At 41.1% G+C, this 15,422-nt stretch overlaps 2 protein-coding genes across 3 annotated transcripts in view; one reads left to right on the top strand and one right to left on the bottom strand.

Moving 5' to 3' along the window:
* The window catches only part of STK24 (serine/threonine kinase 24), a gene marked incomplete at its 5' end in the record, with an annotated part of 67,544 nt that extends 58,611 nt beyond the window's left edge, over nucleotides 1-8,933 (top strand). The window contains 4 exon segments of the mRNA XM_082305000.1: nucleotides 1,479-1,602; nucleotides 2,567-2,635; nucleotides 6,180-6,316; nucleotides 8,685-8,933. Of these exon segments, the coding sequence (XP_082161126.1) occupies nucleotides 1,479-1,602; nucleotides 2,567-2,635; nucleotides 6,180-6,316; nucleotides 8,685-8,721 (367 nt within the window). The 3' untranslated portion in view covers nucleotides 8,722-8,933.
* Nucleotides 8,934-13,980: 5,047 nt separating this feature from the next.
* Nucleotides 13,981-15,422, bottom strand: part of FARP1 (FERM, ARH/RhoGEF and pleckstrin domain protein 1) — a 218,154-nt gene continuing 216,712 nt past the window's right edge. For both annotated transcript variants that reach the window (XM_082335882.1, XM_082335883.1), the window contains exon 27: nucleotides 13,981-14,890. In XM_082335882.1, the coding sequence (XP_082192008.1) occupies nucleotides 14,809-14,890 (82 nt within the window). In that variant the 3' untranslated portion in view covers nucleotides 13,981-14,808. The remainder of the gene's footprint in view (nucleotides 14,891-15,422) is intronic.

Here is a 15,422-nt window from a genome sequence, read left to right as displayed (position 1 = left end):
CTAAAAGTAATTTTGAAAATAGTGGGTATCATCAGATTACACACTTTTGAAAAATCAAGTGAAGGGATTGCCACAATTTATTCACAAACCTATTAAATTCCTCATAATAAAGAAAACACAGCTATTCTCTGTAATTCCAGTCTGTGTGCTAATGGCACACATCAGACTGGTTATGGTTTCTTGGCTGCCATTACAGCTGTAGATTTGTCCCACATTATTAATGGCTTGATTCCTGACAGTGATCACAGTTCCAGCCCAAAATCAGGCCTGATTTGGAAGGTAAATTATTAGTCCTAAGACTGGTCTCAGATCAGTTACTAACTTCGAGGTTACAGTCCATTGCTCCTGTGGAATATCAGACCAGCTTTGATGGCTTGGCATAGGAGAGTAGTGGAACTTAGAATGGTTATTGCGTGCTTGTGACACGATTTAACGTTATGTCTAAGCCTGCTTTCCCTCCTCTGCTTCCACAGCAGCCCTTGTATTAGATGTGATAAAAGGGTAAGTTGATTTGGCATGCTGGAATACTAACTTTCCAAATCGATAAATATGTTTCTGTTGGATCAACTTGCTAGAGCTAATGTATACAAGGAAGGTAGACCTGCCTCTTTCAGTGACAGCCAGAAGTTCTATGTGACTTCAAGCAGAAATCTTGGAGAATTATCTTACGCTGATCACGTGCTTTTTGTCTTGGTAGGCTCTGCTACGTACTTTTTGTACAGTGGCCACTAGATGCCCTTTTAATTGGTGGTTTTCTTGCAAGTCACTCTTAATTCACAGATCAGAAAGAAATTAGCTTAGAGAATGATACTTTTGATAGTGAGAGGAGAAATGTTATGCAGTAACTGATTAGTGTCAGCATAAATTTTTTTGTTCTTTTAACTTCGCAGGAGTTATAGAAAAAATTACTATGCCATCCACAAAAAAATGAGGCAAAAGATTGATTTATGGTGATGTAGTTTATTAAAGCCATGCCGTATCTGTACTTTTTTAGCCAATTTTTTTGAAGTGAGAAATTTACCTTGCTAAGAGGCTGGGGATGAACTGTCTTCCTCAAAGGTATTCTAAGCTAGTGTCTTAGCTGTTTTTCTAAGCAAAAAAGTGAATTAAGTCTTCTAATTTTTCCCCCTTCCCTAATGATTTGAGGTACTCTGCTAAAGCCAGTTTTCAGATAGCAATACAACACTTCATATTACTTGTTTATGTAACTTGGGAAAATGTTTTCAATCTGTAATGTCTCTCTTTCTTTTTGAAGTTAATTTAACATTTAGCCAAGTATCTTTGTTTCTTTTTTTTTTTTTTTTTTTAAATTGCCCCAAAAGATAAATTACATTACTTTTCATACTTGTCTTTATGCTTACTGGCTTGCACAATAGAATCCTTATTTTGGTCTTGACTGGAGTTTAGCATATATATTGAATGAACATGGATAATAAGTTGTAGGTAATAGAACTTTTTTTTTTCCTTCCCCCTTGAAGTGAACCAGATGGCCAGGCTTCAGGTGGGAGTGATTCAGGAGAGTGGATCTTTACAATAAGAGAAAAAGACCCCAAGAATCTAGAGAATGGAGCAGCCCAGCCTTTGGAGTTGCAAAGAAATAAGGTGCTCAAAATATTGACTGCATTACACAAGGAGATAATTCTTGCTTTAATAAGTTAGTGGGGTGATCCTGTGTGTTTCACAAGTCTATTTATTATATACCTTTAAAAGCATTTAAATTGTAAAACTTTCAGAATTTTTGCTAAAAATGTGTATTCTACAGTTGCCTTTCATAAAACATTTTGAGTAAGTCTTGAAGTTTGGGTATTCTTTAAATGTGTCCTTTTTCTGTAGTTCGTGAAATATGTATTAAAATATTTCTGTAGTTTGTGAAATATTACGGGAGGAAGACCAGGGAATATTTTGTTTTTAAAATTTTCCTTCTGTAAAGTAAATTTAACCAGTACAGTACAAAGCTAGACTGGATTTTGGGGAAGGCACTCTGGTCTTTTAGGCAAAAAGCCTACAATGTAGCAAAGAATAGAATGTGGATGTGTCCAAAAAAACCCAACCCAAAACAAAACAAAAACGGAATAAGGGATGTTTAGGAGCTGCTCTGTTTTATTTTCTGCAGCCTCTGTGGCTGGGCAAGTGGTTGCTACCCTGGCTCTGAAAATTCTGGGTGTGTGCTCTTACCAGAACTGGAGAAATATAAGAAAAATACTGTATCATATGGAAGGAACCTAGTAAATATCTATGTCTGTGATACAGTACATGCTCAGTAGGGTTGTTTGGAGGGTTTTTTTTGTTTGGGTTTTGTTGTTGGTTTTTTTGTTTGTTTGTTTTTAATTTTGAGCTTGCATGTATTCGAGGTGCCGCAGCCTGAAATTTTAATTCAGCCTCCATTTTCCACAGTGCTTTGGAATAGTCTGTTGTAGAACATTTTACATATTTGTCCATACATAGAAACACATTTTTCATAAAGTGTAGCATGTTGGAACTATTTTTTTCTTTAATTAGAAACAGAATACCATGAGGATGCTTTTTTCCAGAAATAAAATTGGTCAGAATTTTGTTTTCTTTAAAGGAAAAGGATATCCCAAAGAGGCCTCTGTCCCAATGCCTGTCTACAGTTATATCCCCTTTATTTGCAGAGGTAAGTTATTGCTTTAAAACTTAACAATTCCAGGATTTATATCTTTGAAAAATAGAAAAATATGATGAATGACACATAAAGTTTCTACAGCCCATTTGGGACGTGATGTGTTAGTGTTAGCTGTACCCTTTCCTTCCATGCATGTCTGCTTTTGAGATCTTTGTGTTGCTTCTAACAATACTTCATATGCGTGGTAGCAACATCAACCATGCTAGCCTAAACCAATGAACATGAAAACCAAAAAGGTATGTAAACGTTTGGATTGCAGCATTCCGTTTTTTGACAGTGCTTTATCTCTTTATCTGTCATTTTATCTGTTACAAATTTTAAGTTCTTCAGTGTTCCAAGATATGGCTGTGGACCAGATCAGCAAGAACTGAACTTTTGAATTTCAGTGTTGAAAACTGTATTTTTGTTCCCATTTTGAGTTTTATATTTTTTATTTGTTTTTTCTGAATACTTAAAAACAACTTTTAAAAAAATCATATGAAGGGGAAGCCAGATATTTATGAAGATGTGATTATTTTAAAAAGTTGATAGAATGCTAAGAAACAAAAACTCCCCTTTCACCCTAGCTTTGATATGAAAAGTTTATTTAAATAATTATTTCAATCGTTGTAATTGTTACAGAAATAAAGTTAGACAAATTGTTCTAATAAAAAGATGTTGTCTTAATTTCATTCTAATGAATAAAGTCCTGCTTCAGAGGATTATCATTGAGTTTTGCATGCTGCTCATTAAGAATACTGAGTGCAGTAAAGCAATTAAGTTTATTTAAAGGGGATGACCTCTGTATTGGTTATTCAGACTCCAATATTAAGTCAGCCTGACATTCTCCTATGTAAAGTGGAGAAACACTTTAAACAGGGATTTTTGGCACTTTCCATTTCAGTTCTTTATGTATTACCCACTTGCTTGCCTCTGCTTGAGAATTTTCTTTCAATTCCCTACTCTTCCATCTCCCAAACATTTTTCTGGTTGCTCTGCATCTCCTTTAGGTCTTCCTTCTGCTTTTCCAGTACCAAGCATGATATAGGCCCTGCATCCACTGTCTTCCACGCTCCATCCTCCATTTTTATCCTTTCTTTATTTTTCACTTTTCTCTCCATGATGCACTTTACCTGTCTTCTAGATATCTCTGCTCTGCGTTCTTCCTTCCTATGGTATCGCTAACCAGTTGCTGTGTCATTCTTTGCCTTTCTTGCTTCCCATTTTTGTTTGCAAGGCCATTCTTTTAATTGCCACTTGCTGATCCCTGTGGGTATATGATTCCCCTAGCACTGCTGCAGCAATACAAACATTTTTCACTGCAGTTCTTATTCAGATTGCCATTTACTTTCATCTCTGTAGCTTGTAGCGGTTGCAGAAAAATTTCTCCTCATACACTTGTTTGTTGTATCTTTTCATGCTATGGGAGAAGACTCTTTGCCTGGTTTCTGCTGTTTGGTTCATACTTTAGACTCCTCTTCCATGCAACTTCTGGTGGATAGCCACAACTTTCCCAAACTGTTCCAGAATCTCATTGCAGGGTTTCCTTTTTCTTATGGGCATGGCTACTGTCTCTGCTGTCTGGAGGAAGCCTTATGTTACATTTTCAGTGTTCCATTTGTTTAGCATTCAAACCACAGATATCTGCGTGTTCAGGAATTATTGATGGAACTCCTCCAAAAAGGACGAAGCTGGCCATTCGGAGCTTTTTGTCGTCATGGAGGCTTCAAAGCTTTTGGCACAGAAGACAGGTGTAAAAACCAACTGCTGTCCCTAAGTAATCTTACAGGGAAAGATTGTGCTTGGCATCCTTCTCCTTCAGTTGAACTCTGATACAACTGAAGAGCCTTGGCTGAAGAGGCTTGCTCAGCTGTGGGGCCCTGCCACTCTGTGTTGCTGGTAATAATCTGAAGCTTGGTGCGCTTCAGCAAAGCAATTAGAAGAACAAACAAACAAAACACCCACCCCCAAACAAAACAAAACTGCCCCAAACCAGAAAACAAAACACACCCTGAAAATGAACAAAGTTGTCATGCTTGTCAGTTATTTGTGATCTTCAGTGACCAGCTACCACTGTAATGTGGTTTCTTTCTCCTTATCAGAGGACACTGGCTGAGTACTGCACGCGGTGACTCATTCCGGGTTCCTTTTTGAAGACAGGAGGTCCGAAGGTGTCCTGTGTTGTAATGTTCCCACTATTGTCTACGTCTATCATCCTGTCTTCAAGCTGTGACTTCCCAGTTTAGACTAAGAAAGGATTAGTTATTACTGGGAAAAGAAAAGGCATTTGTGTCTTCCTGTTACCTATGCTTCGCATGCAAGATCGGACTCTTGAGCATCTTGGATGTAATGAAAAGACAACACAAGCAGCAGCCAAAGAAGAGTGCAGAAGCCTTCCTACTGCTGTGGTTGCACATCAGCTGGTGTGTGTGTGTGTGTGTGTGTGTGCATGTGTACACAGAAAGATGATTATTTCCTTTATGTTTTCCCTTGCAAGACTCGGATTCCTTTTTAAAGAAAAACCTTTCCTCAATGCTGATGGCAACTCTTGAGCTGTAGTTCCTGACACCTGTTGAAAGTCTACTTCAGAAAGTCCTGAAAGGCTGCTTTAATGCTTGGGCATCTCTGAAGAACTTCACTGCCACTTTGGTCCCTCCAGAATGTCTTGTACTACACTGAACTCAAAATCGTCTTGATCTATTAATTCTGCTTTCTGCTTCTTTCTGGGGATCATGCTTATTCCATGTGACAATGACTTTGATTTCATCCGTCTCTAAGAGGATGCTGCAAAGCAGCTCTTGACAACAGCTGTAGTGATAAATGTGGAGAGAAACGTGTAAATGCAGACATCCAGCCTGCTGGGGAAAGTCCAGTCCCTGAAAAAAGGCCGTGCCTTCATTCACCCATACTACTAGTAACATGACACTTATTTCCAAGGAAGCCCAGACCCAGCTGAGATTTTTGAATGTTCTTTAGTGAGTTCTGAGAAAGCAAGCATTGTACCAGCCATACTCAGCATGTTACACCAGCTCCTACGTAAGCGAAGCGCTGAGACCTTCCCTCTGAGCCCGCAGTTCCTGACTAATCGTGGGATGCTTTGCTTCGGGGGGAGATAAGAGCGTGCTCAGGGTGCTCTGCTGATGGAGTTGACACAGTGAAAACATTTTCTAACAGTGCTTGCACAAGTGCACCTGCAGTGTATATGTATAAGCTATAGGTATACAAGTATGTATACTGAAGTGAGTATGTATAAAACCATACAGGTAAATAGTGCATCTTTCTTGGGATACTTTGTCATCAGTTTTGAATGTGAGCACGCTGAAAAGGGTATGTGAATGACTGAAGACTTCTGAAGATGAATGAGATCCTGATAGCTACTGCAAAGGCTAACTTCAGGATGAAAAAAAAGTCTTCAGGATGTGAGGGTGTATAATGAAGGTCGAATCCTGACATTGTGAACGCTGGTGGTTACTTCCTAACAAGCTTTTGCATTATATAGTTTACAGAATTATTTATGAATATCTTATGAATATATCTCTTCCTGGTTTTCTTTCAGTTGAAAGAGAAGAGTGAAGTGTGTGGTGGTAACACAGATTCCATAGAAGAACTGAGAAAGGCTATTTATTTAGCTGAAGAGGCTTGTCCGGGCATTGCGGATAACCTGGTGTCACACCTTGTGCAGAGGCTTCAGAGGTAATGAAACTATTTCACTAAGGGTTACAGAAAATTGCAGATCTGATTCTACAAATATTTCACTAGTGTGCAATTGAAATAATTTATATTTATAATAGAGGAAAAAAACCACTTGTGCTTACAGTTTGTACAATGGTGTTTGCTTAGTAGAAAAAAACCTAATCATATCAGCAGTTCTAATTTCTAGCTTCAGGTGATAGCCCAGAGGTACGTTCATCCTGTTGGTGTGCATATTGTGTGTCAAACGAGACTGGACAGCCTTTTCCCTTTGCAGTTCCTATAAGGGACATTCACGCTTTCTTAGTGTCTGGGTGTATGTTGCAGAGGATGCCCTGTGTCACTCTGAATTTCTTTTACCCACTTTGATAAATGGACTGTTCAGTTTGTGTTTCTTTCAGTCACGTAGTAAGTGATTCCTTGTTCATTCATTAAAGATTGTCTGTATGGCCTTTTGGTGGTACCTCCAAAGCCGACTTTTTCTATTCAAAAGGCCAAATTTCATAAGAGATTTTCTAACTGCCTAGGTTAGGAATATGTTCTCAACAAGTACTCAATTTGCTGTTCTTTTAAATGCTAGACAAGAAAAGATCAGGGGTATAAATTTCAGAATTACTGCTTGAAGAGGCTTTAAATGCAACCTTCAATCCAGGAGTCCGCAGCTGTTGTGAATCTACACCATCCAGGTTGAACTGAAACTCATGGCAATGGTTAATCGTGGACTGCTACCTTGAAAAAGATCACTCTGAGCAGGTGTCTCCTTTACACTGTCTCTAAGCACAGCGTGGTGAAGTTTAAGAATTCACACCTCTGAAGTTAAAGCGGAGGATTGCCAGGCTGACACTTTGTCATTCAGTAAAAATCAACACCAAGAAATCTGCAAGCAATAGCGTTTCTTGCTTTCTGGGCTGGTAAGTGTGAAGCCCAGTCAGCATCTCTAGTGCTCAAAGGTCACTCCTTGATGCCAGATGTCCCGATTCTCCTTTCAGTTGATCCTGGCAGGCTTGAAAGAGTTTCTGGAGCTTCCATCTCAGTTCATTTCCATTAGGGGTTCCAAAACTGACCCCAGGCTTTCCTCAGCCCAATATTTCAGTGTCAAGTTTCTGTCAGCCTGGCGCAGGGCCTTCCTGGAACTGGGAACCTCAGAGACTTTTGATGCTGCAACTGAAGCTGAAAATGGCCATGTGGAGACAGGCTTTCCACTGGGCACTTCTGTTGTGGGTGCTGGAGATGATCTTACTTGTTCTTGTCATGACAGCAACAGTCATTGTATTTGTCCTAGGAGATAGATTTCAGAACCCTTTATATACCTATTTAGCATTTTGTTTTCCTTCTGTTCTGCTTCCTCGGACTATTGCTGGTTTTCTCAGTCATAATGTCTTACTGTAACAGTGGAGGCAGGCATTTCATTTTCTTTGAAGGAGAGAAAGAAATATTCATAGAGAATGTTTGTTGATGGGTCACACCTGGGTGAACTTTCTCTTATTCCAGGGATGATATTCAGCTGGTATGTGATCATGACTAGCACTCCTTTCAGAAAGTGAGTGAAAGAAATGAATGGCAGAATCCCCCCCTAAAGTTTGAACCATTCCATTGCTTAGTAGGTATCCCTCATGGATAAAGCTATTTTTGGAGCTAGTTAGCTTCGGAAGAGATAGTTCCATCTTGTTTGAATACCACAAGAAGTAAGCCCCGTTACATCATTAAGTCATTTATTGTATCCACTTGCAATATCCTCTCAATTTGATCGCTGACTGCTGAAGACGGCTCTTCAACATGTTTCTACTGAGATTTCCATTCCTCTTAAGATTGGTTAAAACTGGATTTCCCAAATTTGTCTGAATGAGTTGAGACCCTCCGAAGATCTGCCCAATAACTTCCATTTACCATCCCCCTCCAGTTCTGATCTCTGACGTTTTATAAAGTTTACTGAAAGCTTAACGTGATTAAAATGTGTGCTTCTTTCTTTGGATGATTTAAGAATCTGCTTAGACCAAGAAACATAGGTTTCCTGCCCCAGTAATGTTTTGGAAAGATGATGATGTAAGCTTGCCAAATAGGAAAGCTGGAATCGCAAAATGTTGCCCCCAGCATTCAGAATTTTTACGTGATCATATACTTCTCGGTAGCACGCTTGAGCAGGGGTTGTTGCTATTCATTAGAAAAGCAGCAGTGTTCTAACAGGGTGTATTTTACACGTCGTTCAGCCCTTTGGCTCTTGTCTTTAAAGTGCGACAGCAGTGGTGGGTGTCATTCTGCAAGGAAAAAGGCTGGAACTTCACTAGCATAAAATGGAGTAACTTTTAGTTGCTGCTTGTTGTAGAACACCGTTCCGAAGGTCACAAGGGTAACTATTTCTTTTCCTCTTCAGATATTCCCTAGCTGGAGGAAGTACTGCGTCCTACTGACGTACTGTTCCTGACTTCTCTAAGCCAACAGCGATCCCGCGGTGTCTGCATTGAAGGCGCGCACCCTCGTGTTGTTCTGCCCCTCAGTCGCTGGAACGTCCTTTGGTGGAAGGACTTTCCGAAATGTGCAAGAGTGAAAATGAAGTCTCTCGGATGGAGGCAGTCTTTTTCAGCTCCTTAAAGCTATAATTTTTTTAACGATAATGCACATATTCCAGGGAGGTGTCTTTTTGTAAAATCTGAAATGTATATTTAGGTTTGTGATAGAGAAATTGAAGATATTGAGAAACCTCAGGTATCTTGCTTTAAGAATTCCACTGGGAGATGGAGTCTGTTTGTTGGAACTGTGTACAGCTATGTATATAACGTCTTTTTTAACTGAAAGCCTTTCAACGTGCGTAAGGAATCACTGTGTACAAAATGGTAAAGTGCTTCTGTAGATAACGTTAGTGGGGTAAATATTTGACAGGCCATAACTGAGTATTGCCTTGCCTTTATTACATGTACATTTTGAATTATGTGGTAAGTGAATCTTGGTTCGATTTTTGTACGTGAAGGATTTGCCATTGAAAGAGTTAATCCTGTACTACGGAACCTTCTATTCGTACCTCAGCAAAGACACAATTTTATTCTGTTTCTCCGGTATTTCTTCCTTTTTATCTATAGTCTGAGCGTGACTTTCTAATTATGGTACTACTTCTGGTTGTTTTAAATTTAATACACCTCGGCTCTCAAAGCTTTAAATTTAAATTATTGTTTTTTCCTAAAGAATGAGCTCTTTCATGTTTTCAGTTTTAAATTGTGCCAATGCAAATTCTGAACCCTATGTATTGTTCCATTTTAGTAATAGGTATTTGTGAAGCTTGTAGTGAAATTCAGATACAATCTTTTTTCACCTGAACATGTTTGAATGCTCACACAAATAAATTTTTATTATCTACATTTATTCTGAAATATCTCATTAAGGTGTTGGCTCTGAGACGGTGGCAAATATTTCTTCGTCATGCCTATTTTTATCGTTAAAAAGAATGTCTTGCAGCGTAAAAGAAAAATTATCCATATGTTCAATATTCAGTCCTGCTGCCTAAATCTGTGCATCTCTTCACCGAAAGTGATAGACGTTAGACAGAAAGACTGCAGAACCGAGCCCGAGTGTTGTATGCGATGTCCTATTACTTGGTCTCCCCAGAAAAAAGTTACTTCTTGAAAATTCTGAATTCTGAAATTGCCACTGTTGCTGGGAGCGCTCCTAGCTAGCTGGCTTACGGTTTTACAGGTCTCGGCAACAGTCACGCTGGTTACCGCAGGTGGAATTTGTTCTCACAGTAGTGCTCTGAGGTTTACCTCGGTTTGTTTCACCAAGGGTATATTCAGGCGCTTCTAATTCTCGTAGCTGAGAGAGCATTTTTGCCTTGTTTTAACGAAGAATTTGATGATTTTATGTTTTGGATGACAGTGAGGTAAAAATTCCTTGTTGTTTTTTGGTTTGCGGTTTGCTTGGTTTTAATATAGAGGTGAGTTTTGGAACAAGAGGATTAAAATTTTAGAAGCGTAGGCATGTCTGCCCGGCTTGGTACAAAAAGACCCAGGTTCTCTAACCGTTCTGGAAGCTGGCGAGGTCTCCTTGCAGGACTCCACATCACCACGGCAGCCCTTATTCTATGCATATTAATAGCCTTAATTGTTAATTTAATAACGTAACAGCTGGAGGACACAGTCATGCTAACAGAGCTGTGGAAATTCTGACCAGATTGACACGACAGTTGAAAGAAACGGGTATCGGTGCGCTCGTGCTTGTAGCCGTATTCTTAGATGCAACGCGTTTGCCGGCATCAGTTAATGGTGTTCCTTGGTGGCTAAGTGAACTGAAGGTAAATTGAACAGTGCCTAAGTCTGAGCAACGGTTTATAACCATTAATTAATTGATTAATATCTTGAAAAATGTTGTTTTGTGTGCTGTTCAACATCAAGGATAGGCTTACCCTTGAAGAAACAAATTTAGCTCCGCTATTGTGAAATGTGCGTCTGAATGCGGCGCAGTGGGCAATCCACCTGTGGGCATCTCGCGGTTGGAGCGCGCAGCCGTTCAGTAACTGCGCGCTGTTACAGCACGTGGAAATAATCAGCCATTTGCATTTGAAACGTACATAGATTCACGGAAGCTTTTCCCCAGTCATCTGTTAACGTAAGGGCTTGAAATTAAAGCGAGCTTACTTGGAGATGCGCAGAACTCGGATTTAGTGGGGAAGTGAAATTTACGGTGCTGGCTGGAATCGCAAGAATTTCTCCATCAGAAAATTAGATGAAAGTGTCAGGTACGCTGGTTTTGAACAATCATTTAAAAAGTTATGCGTACATTTTTTTTTTTAGCTGCGTTCCGGGACTGTATGTTGAGGAAATATTTCTCCGAGCAGATCGTGGCAGACGTTGCTTGGTGAACGTGTCCCTTGGTTTAGGAGCTTCAGAGGAGTCGGCCCTACAGCAAGGGCAATTGGCCAAAAGGCTAGGACGTTGTTTAGAGAAAGACAAGACCTCATTTATGGTAGAGGAGATGTGTATTTTTGTATGTAATATATAGATTATTTAAATATAGGCTATCTTAAACTGAGATTCACTGAAAGAAAGCGTGTTGTATCTTGAATGTAAAATTACAATCATTTGCTATTGAAAAGTATTGATGCTTTAAAAATGAGAACTATATCGGTAACAGAAGAGCAGCTTCATTTGGAAGAAGCGTGGCCTGAAAGAAGTGTTATTGATATTTTTGAGAGGTTGTTTCATGCTAAAAACATTTCCGTGTTATAATGTTGCACTGATGAGTTTTCTGTGCAGGTAGTGCTTCTTCACTCAGTCTTGAATATACTAAAAGACAGGCTATATCCCTATTTATGCAAACATTTAAATTAGTGGAACTGCTTCTTTGTCAGGGATTTCAAGGTCAGGCAGTAAATAAACTCACTGTTTAAAAAGAATCAGTCATTTGAACTGAAGGCTTGCTTTTTGTAAGTAAGTATATCAGATGTGTAATCTATTTTTTTAACTTCATTTTTCCTTGCAGTTGCACTTTGTAGTTGATCACCGGCTCCCTAAAGGATGACGGCGTGATCGCTGTAGTGCGGGATGCTTTCGGTGTGGTAACAAAGCAGCTCTTGCGCCGAAGCACCCTGGTTCCTGGGCAGCTCCGCGTGCTTTGCACGTGCCCGGGCAGATGACGCGGTGACCGGGGAATGACGTAATGGGGGGGGGGGGCACGGGGGTGGGCTGAGGGGGAGGCGAGGCCGGGCGCGTTGGCCATCGCCTGCAGAGCAGCCGGCCCCGCTGCGGGCTCCCGTCCGGCTTTACCCACCGCAGCGCCTTCGCCTGCCTGTGCTTCGGCCGTACCTGTGACGTGTCTCGTTGGCCTCGTGCCGCTTTGTGCGGCGTGCCGTATTTTTTTTTTTTTTTTTGAACAACACGGTACCAGTTTGTAGTAGTTTTACATTCGCCTTCCTTACTTTCAAGAAAACATATATTTGCCTTCAAAAACGTCACGTTGGAAGATTATCAGAAGCGCTGGTAAGCACAGGTGGAACGCAAGGATGGGTACAATCGCAAATTATTTTTGTAAGTTGCTGGGGAGGAGCTTAAAGTATAGCACAAATCTGCAAGCTTGCTCTTTTTAACTGTATTTTGCAGATGTGCTAGTAATTGCACTGAGCATATGCAGCAGACAAATTGTATCTCATGGTTTTCTGCCTTCTTCTGAAGCATGATTACAGAGGACAATTAAATGTATATCTTGTTTTCTGTAATATTGCTGCCTGTTTATAACCGTGTATTTAAATTTTACTTTTGTCACTCTACACCGACGTAATAAAACTCCTTGTAAACTACGTGACCTAGAAATAAAGAAGGAAAAGTTTACTGAAATGTTGCCATCCGAGTGGTCAGTGAGAGGAGAGCGGGGGTCCCCTCCCAGGAGGGGATGCTCTTGCGGGTGTCTCGCTCAGCTACGGCCCACGCGCCCGTAACGGTAAGCAGGGTTTCGAAACCGGTGTTCACGTTTTCACTGCAATAATGTTACAACCTGTACAAGAGAGAACTCTTGTTTAAACACCGCTTTCTGAGCAAGAATGTTGAGAATATTTTTTTCTGCTGGGGCACCTAGGAAGCTTATAGCGCACAGATGGCCTAACCGTGGGGCAAGTTCAGTTCTTAAGGTGTTTTTTTTTTTTGTCTACACACACACGCGCGATTGCTAGCGTGCTGTTTTGGTTACACACGTGCAGCGCTGTATTACAGTGTGTCCCTCAGTAGGACAACGTGCCAGTTTACAGATGGCAGGGATTTAAAGCCCACGGAGTGCTCACATCAAGGTGCGTCAGCTTCACCCTGAACACTGAATTACTCCTGTAATTTGATTTCGCTGCTCTTCTTCTTCTCTGAAAAACCGCGCATGTGGTGCACTGCCTGTTTTATTTTTCCTACACCCTTTCCCATGCCCCGGGGGGGGGGTGTGTGTGTGCGCGTGCGCGCTCCAGCCACTGGAGTTGTCTTACCTATCTGCACACCCATAATTACCTGTTTTCTAAGCTTGTCCTTCCTCTTGTCATGCATGGACAGAGGCGATGCTGTAGGGTAGATGTGATGATACCGGTACTGGTACTCGGGGGAAATAGGTAAGGAAAAGAGCGCTTGCAACAAGTTACCTGCCCGGGGGTTTGCGGGTTTCCAGGCAGCTGAAGGAGGTACGCGAAATCCTTGCGTCCCTTCCTCGGGGAGGCTGGGGTTTGGCCGCGGGACTGCTGCTTGTCCTTGGGAGCCCACCCTGTTCTCGGATGGAGACGCGTAGCGGGGCAGGGGGACCGAAAGCAGGCGTTACTGCCTTGAAACAGGAATGGGCATGACAGTCTTGGGAGGTATGTTATTCCCTTTTGCTGTGAGCAAAGCTGGGAGCCATTTTATACACCGCACCCGGGTAAGCCACTGACAAAGCGCACAGCTAGACGAAGAAAAAGGGGGGGTGGCATTGTCCCCGCTTCGTTCCCCACATCTCGATTCGGGCCCCCTCTGCCTGGCGCTGCGTTTCCCCCGAGGCCCGTGGCGGTGACGGATGTGGGCCCGGCCCGCGGAACCGCAACACCCTACGGCTCCGTCGCGCGCAGCTGCCGCTCTCCCAGCGTACCCGGTTTCTTTCAAGTTTGTAAAGCAAACAGCGGAATGTCACCACAGCCTTTAATTTCTTCTTGTACATACCATTCACAGTACATTAACAGCCCAAATAATATTGCACTGGATTATTTTAAAAATTTTTCATCTTGCAAGTAGTATTCACTTTTCAAAGCCAACAGATGAACAATTTGGTCAACTTGCACCAGGAACATGGTTAGATAAGAATCCTACACTTTTTATTTATACCATGTGGATTTGTAACCCCAAAAGGAGATGAGAACGAGCTGTAAACTGTTTCCTTGTTAAAGATAGATAGAAAATTAGTAATTCCTTGCTGATTAAATGTAGAAAGACTGGGGAAAAATTGAAATCTGAAAATTATCTTATTCCTGTTAGACTGCTTGCTGTATATATAATTATATTCTATACTGTGAAAGTCCATCTACATTTAAAAATCCAGCAGTCTACAGATTAACATGGTAAAAAAAAAAAAATATATATATATTTTTATGAAAAGAGAAGAAATAGTGTTTGCCTCAGAGGAGAAAGTTTTCAGATTGTGAAGGCGTCTTTTTTTTTTTTTTTTTTTTTTTTTAGGTGCAATCTTTGAGGCAACAAAATGTCTTTTGGCATTTGGCACTCTAATAAGGACAATATTTTAATACTGGCACAAGCTAAAAACAGCACAGAATGACAAAATACAAGACATGAAACAAACCGCAGCCACTGGGATGATGGTAAGCTAGTCTGAACACATGGAGAACTGAAAGAGTTTTGCTGAGGAATTGTGACAGTTTCTGCAAAACCATACTGATTGTTTTTCTTTTCTTTTACCAAATTGTCAGTTTTACTAAACTCGGAGGGAGAAAAGAGTTTCAAACGTCCCCTAGAAAATCAGCAGCTGCCGGACAATCACCAGGGCGGCTTCTTCGGCCGTCAGTAGGCGTGAGGCTCTTTGTGGCTCAGGGCTCGCGTGCGTGCGGCAGAGCTGGTGGCACTTCGGATCACCTCCATCCACCTGCGGGGGGCACGGGGGGAGACACAAGCAAAAGGACGGTCGGTCCCTAAGGGAAGCTGCCCTGAAAGACGCGCTCTGCGCTGTTAGTTGTACGCAGGTTTATTTTCAGTGCCTAGGGGAGCATCTTGCTTGCTACTTTTCCTCCGAAGTCTATCCCAAGCCAAGAGGCTCTGGGTCCAAATGACTGCCAAACGCAGAGATGAAAAGAGATTCAGAGAGGATAAACGGGGGGGCGGGACCCAAATTTAACGAACTTAGTAGTGGTTTTACTTGTTCTGCAGGCACCAAATCTCTTTTTTTTTTTTTTTTTTTTTTTTTTTTTCCTGCATGGTCCAAGTGATGAGCAGCTGAGACCAACCACTCTTAATTCTGGAGTGAACAAATGTAATTTAGCTGCAGTTCCTACCTCTTTTTCCTAGAACTTAGAAAGGGCTTTTGTGTTTTTTCCTAGTGTACTCATTTATCTAATCACCTCTTTCCCACAATTTCCCTTATTTATGGTTTTAGACTGACATGGCTAAAACTTAATAAC

Source organism: Platalea leucorodia, assembly GCF_965183815.1.
Source record: "Platalea leucorodia genome assembly, chromosome: 2".
Classification (NCBI taxonomy): Eukaryota; Metazoa; Chordata; class Aves; order Pelecaniformes; family Threskiornithidae; genus Platalea; species Platalea leucorodia.
This window is presented reverse-complemented; position numbering and strand designations above follow the sequence as displayed.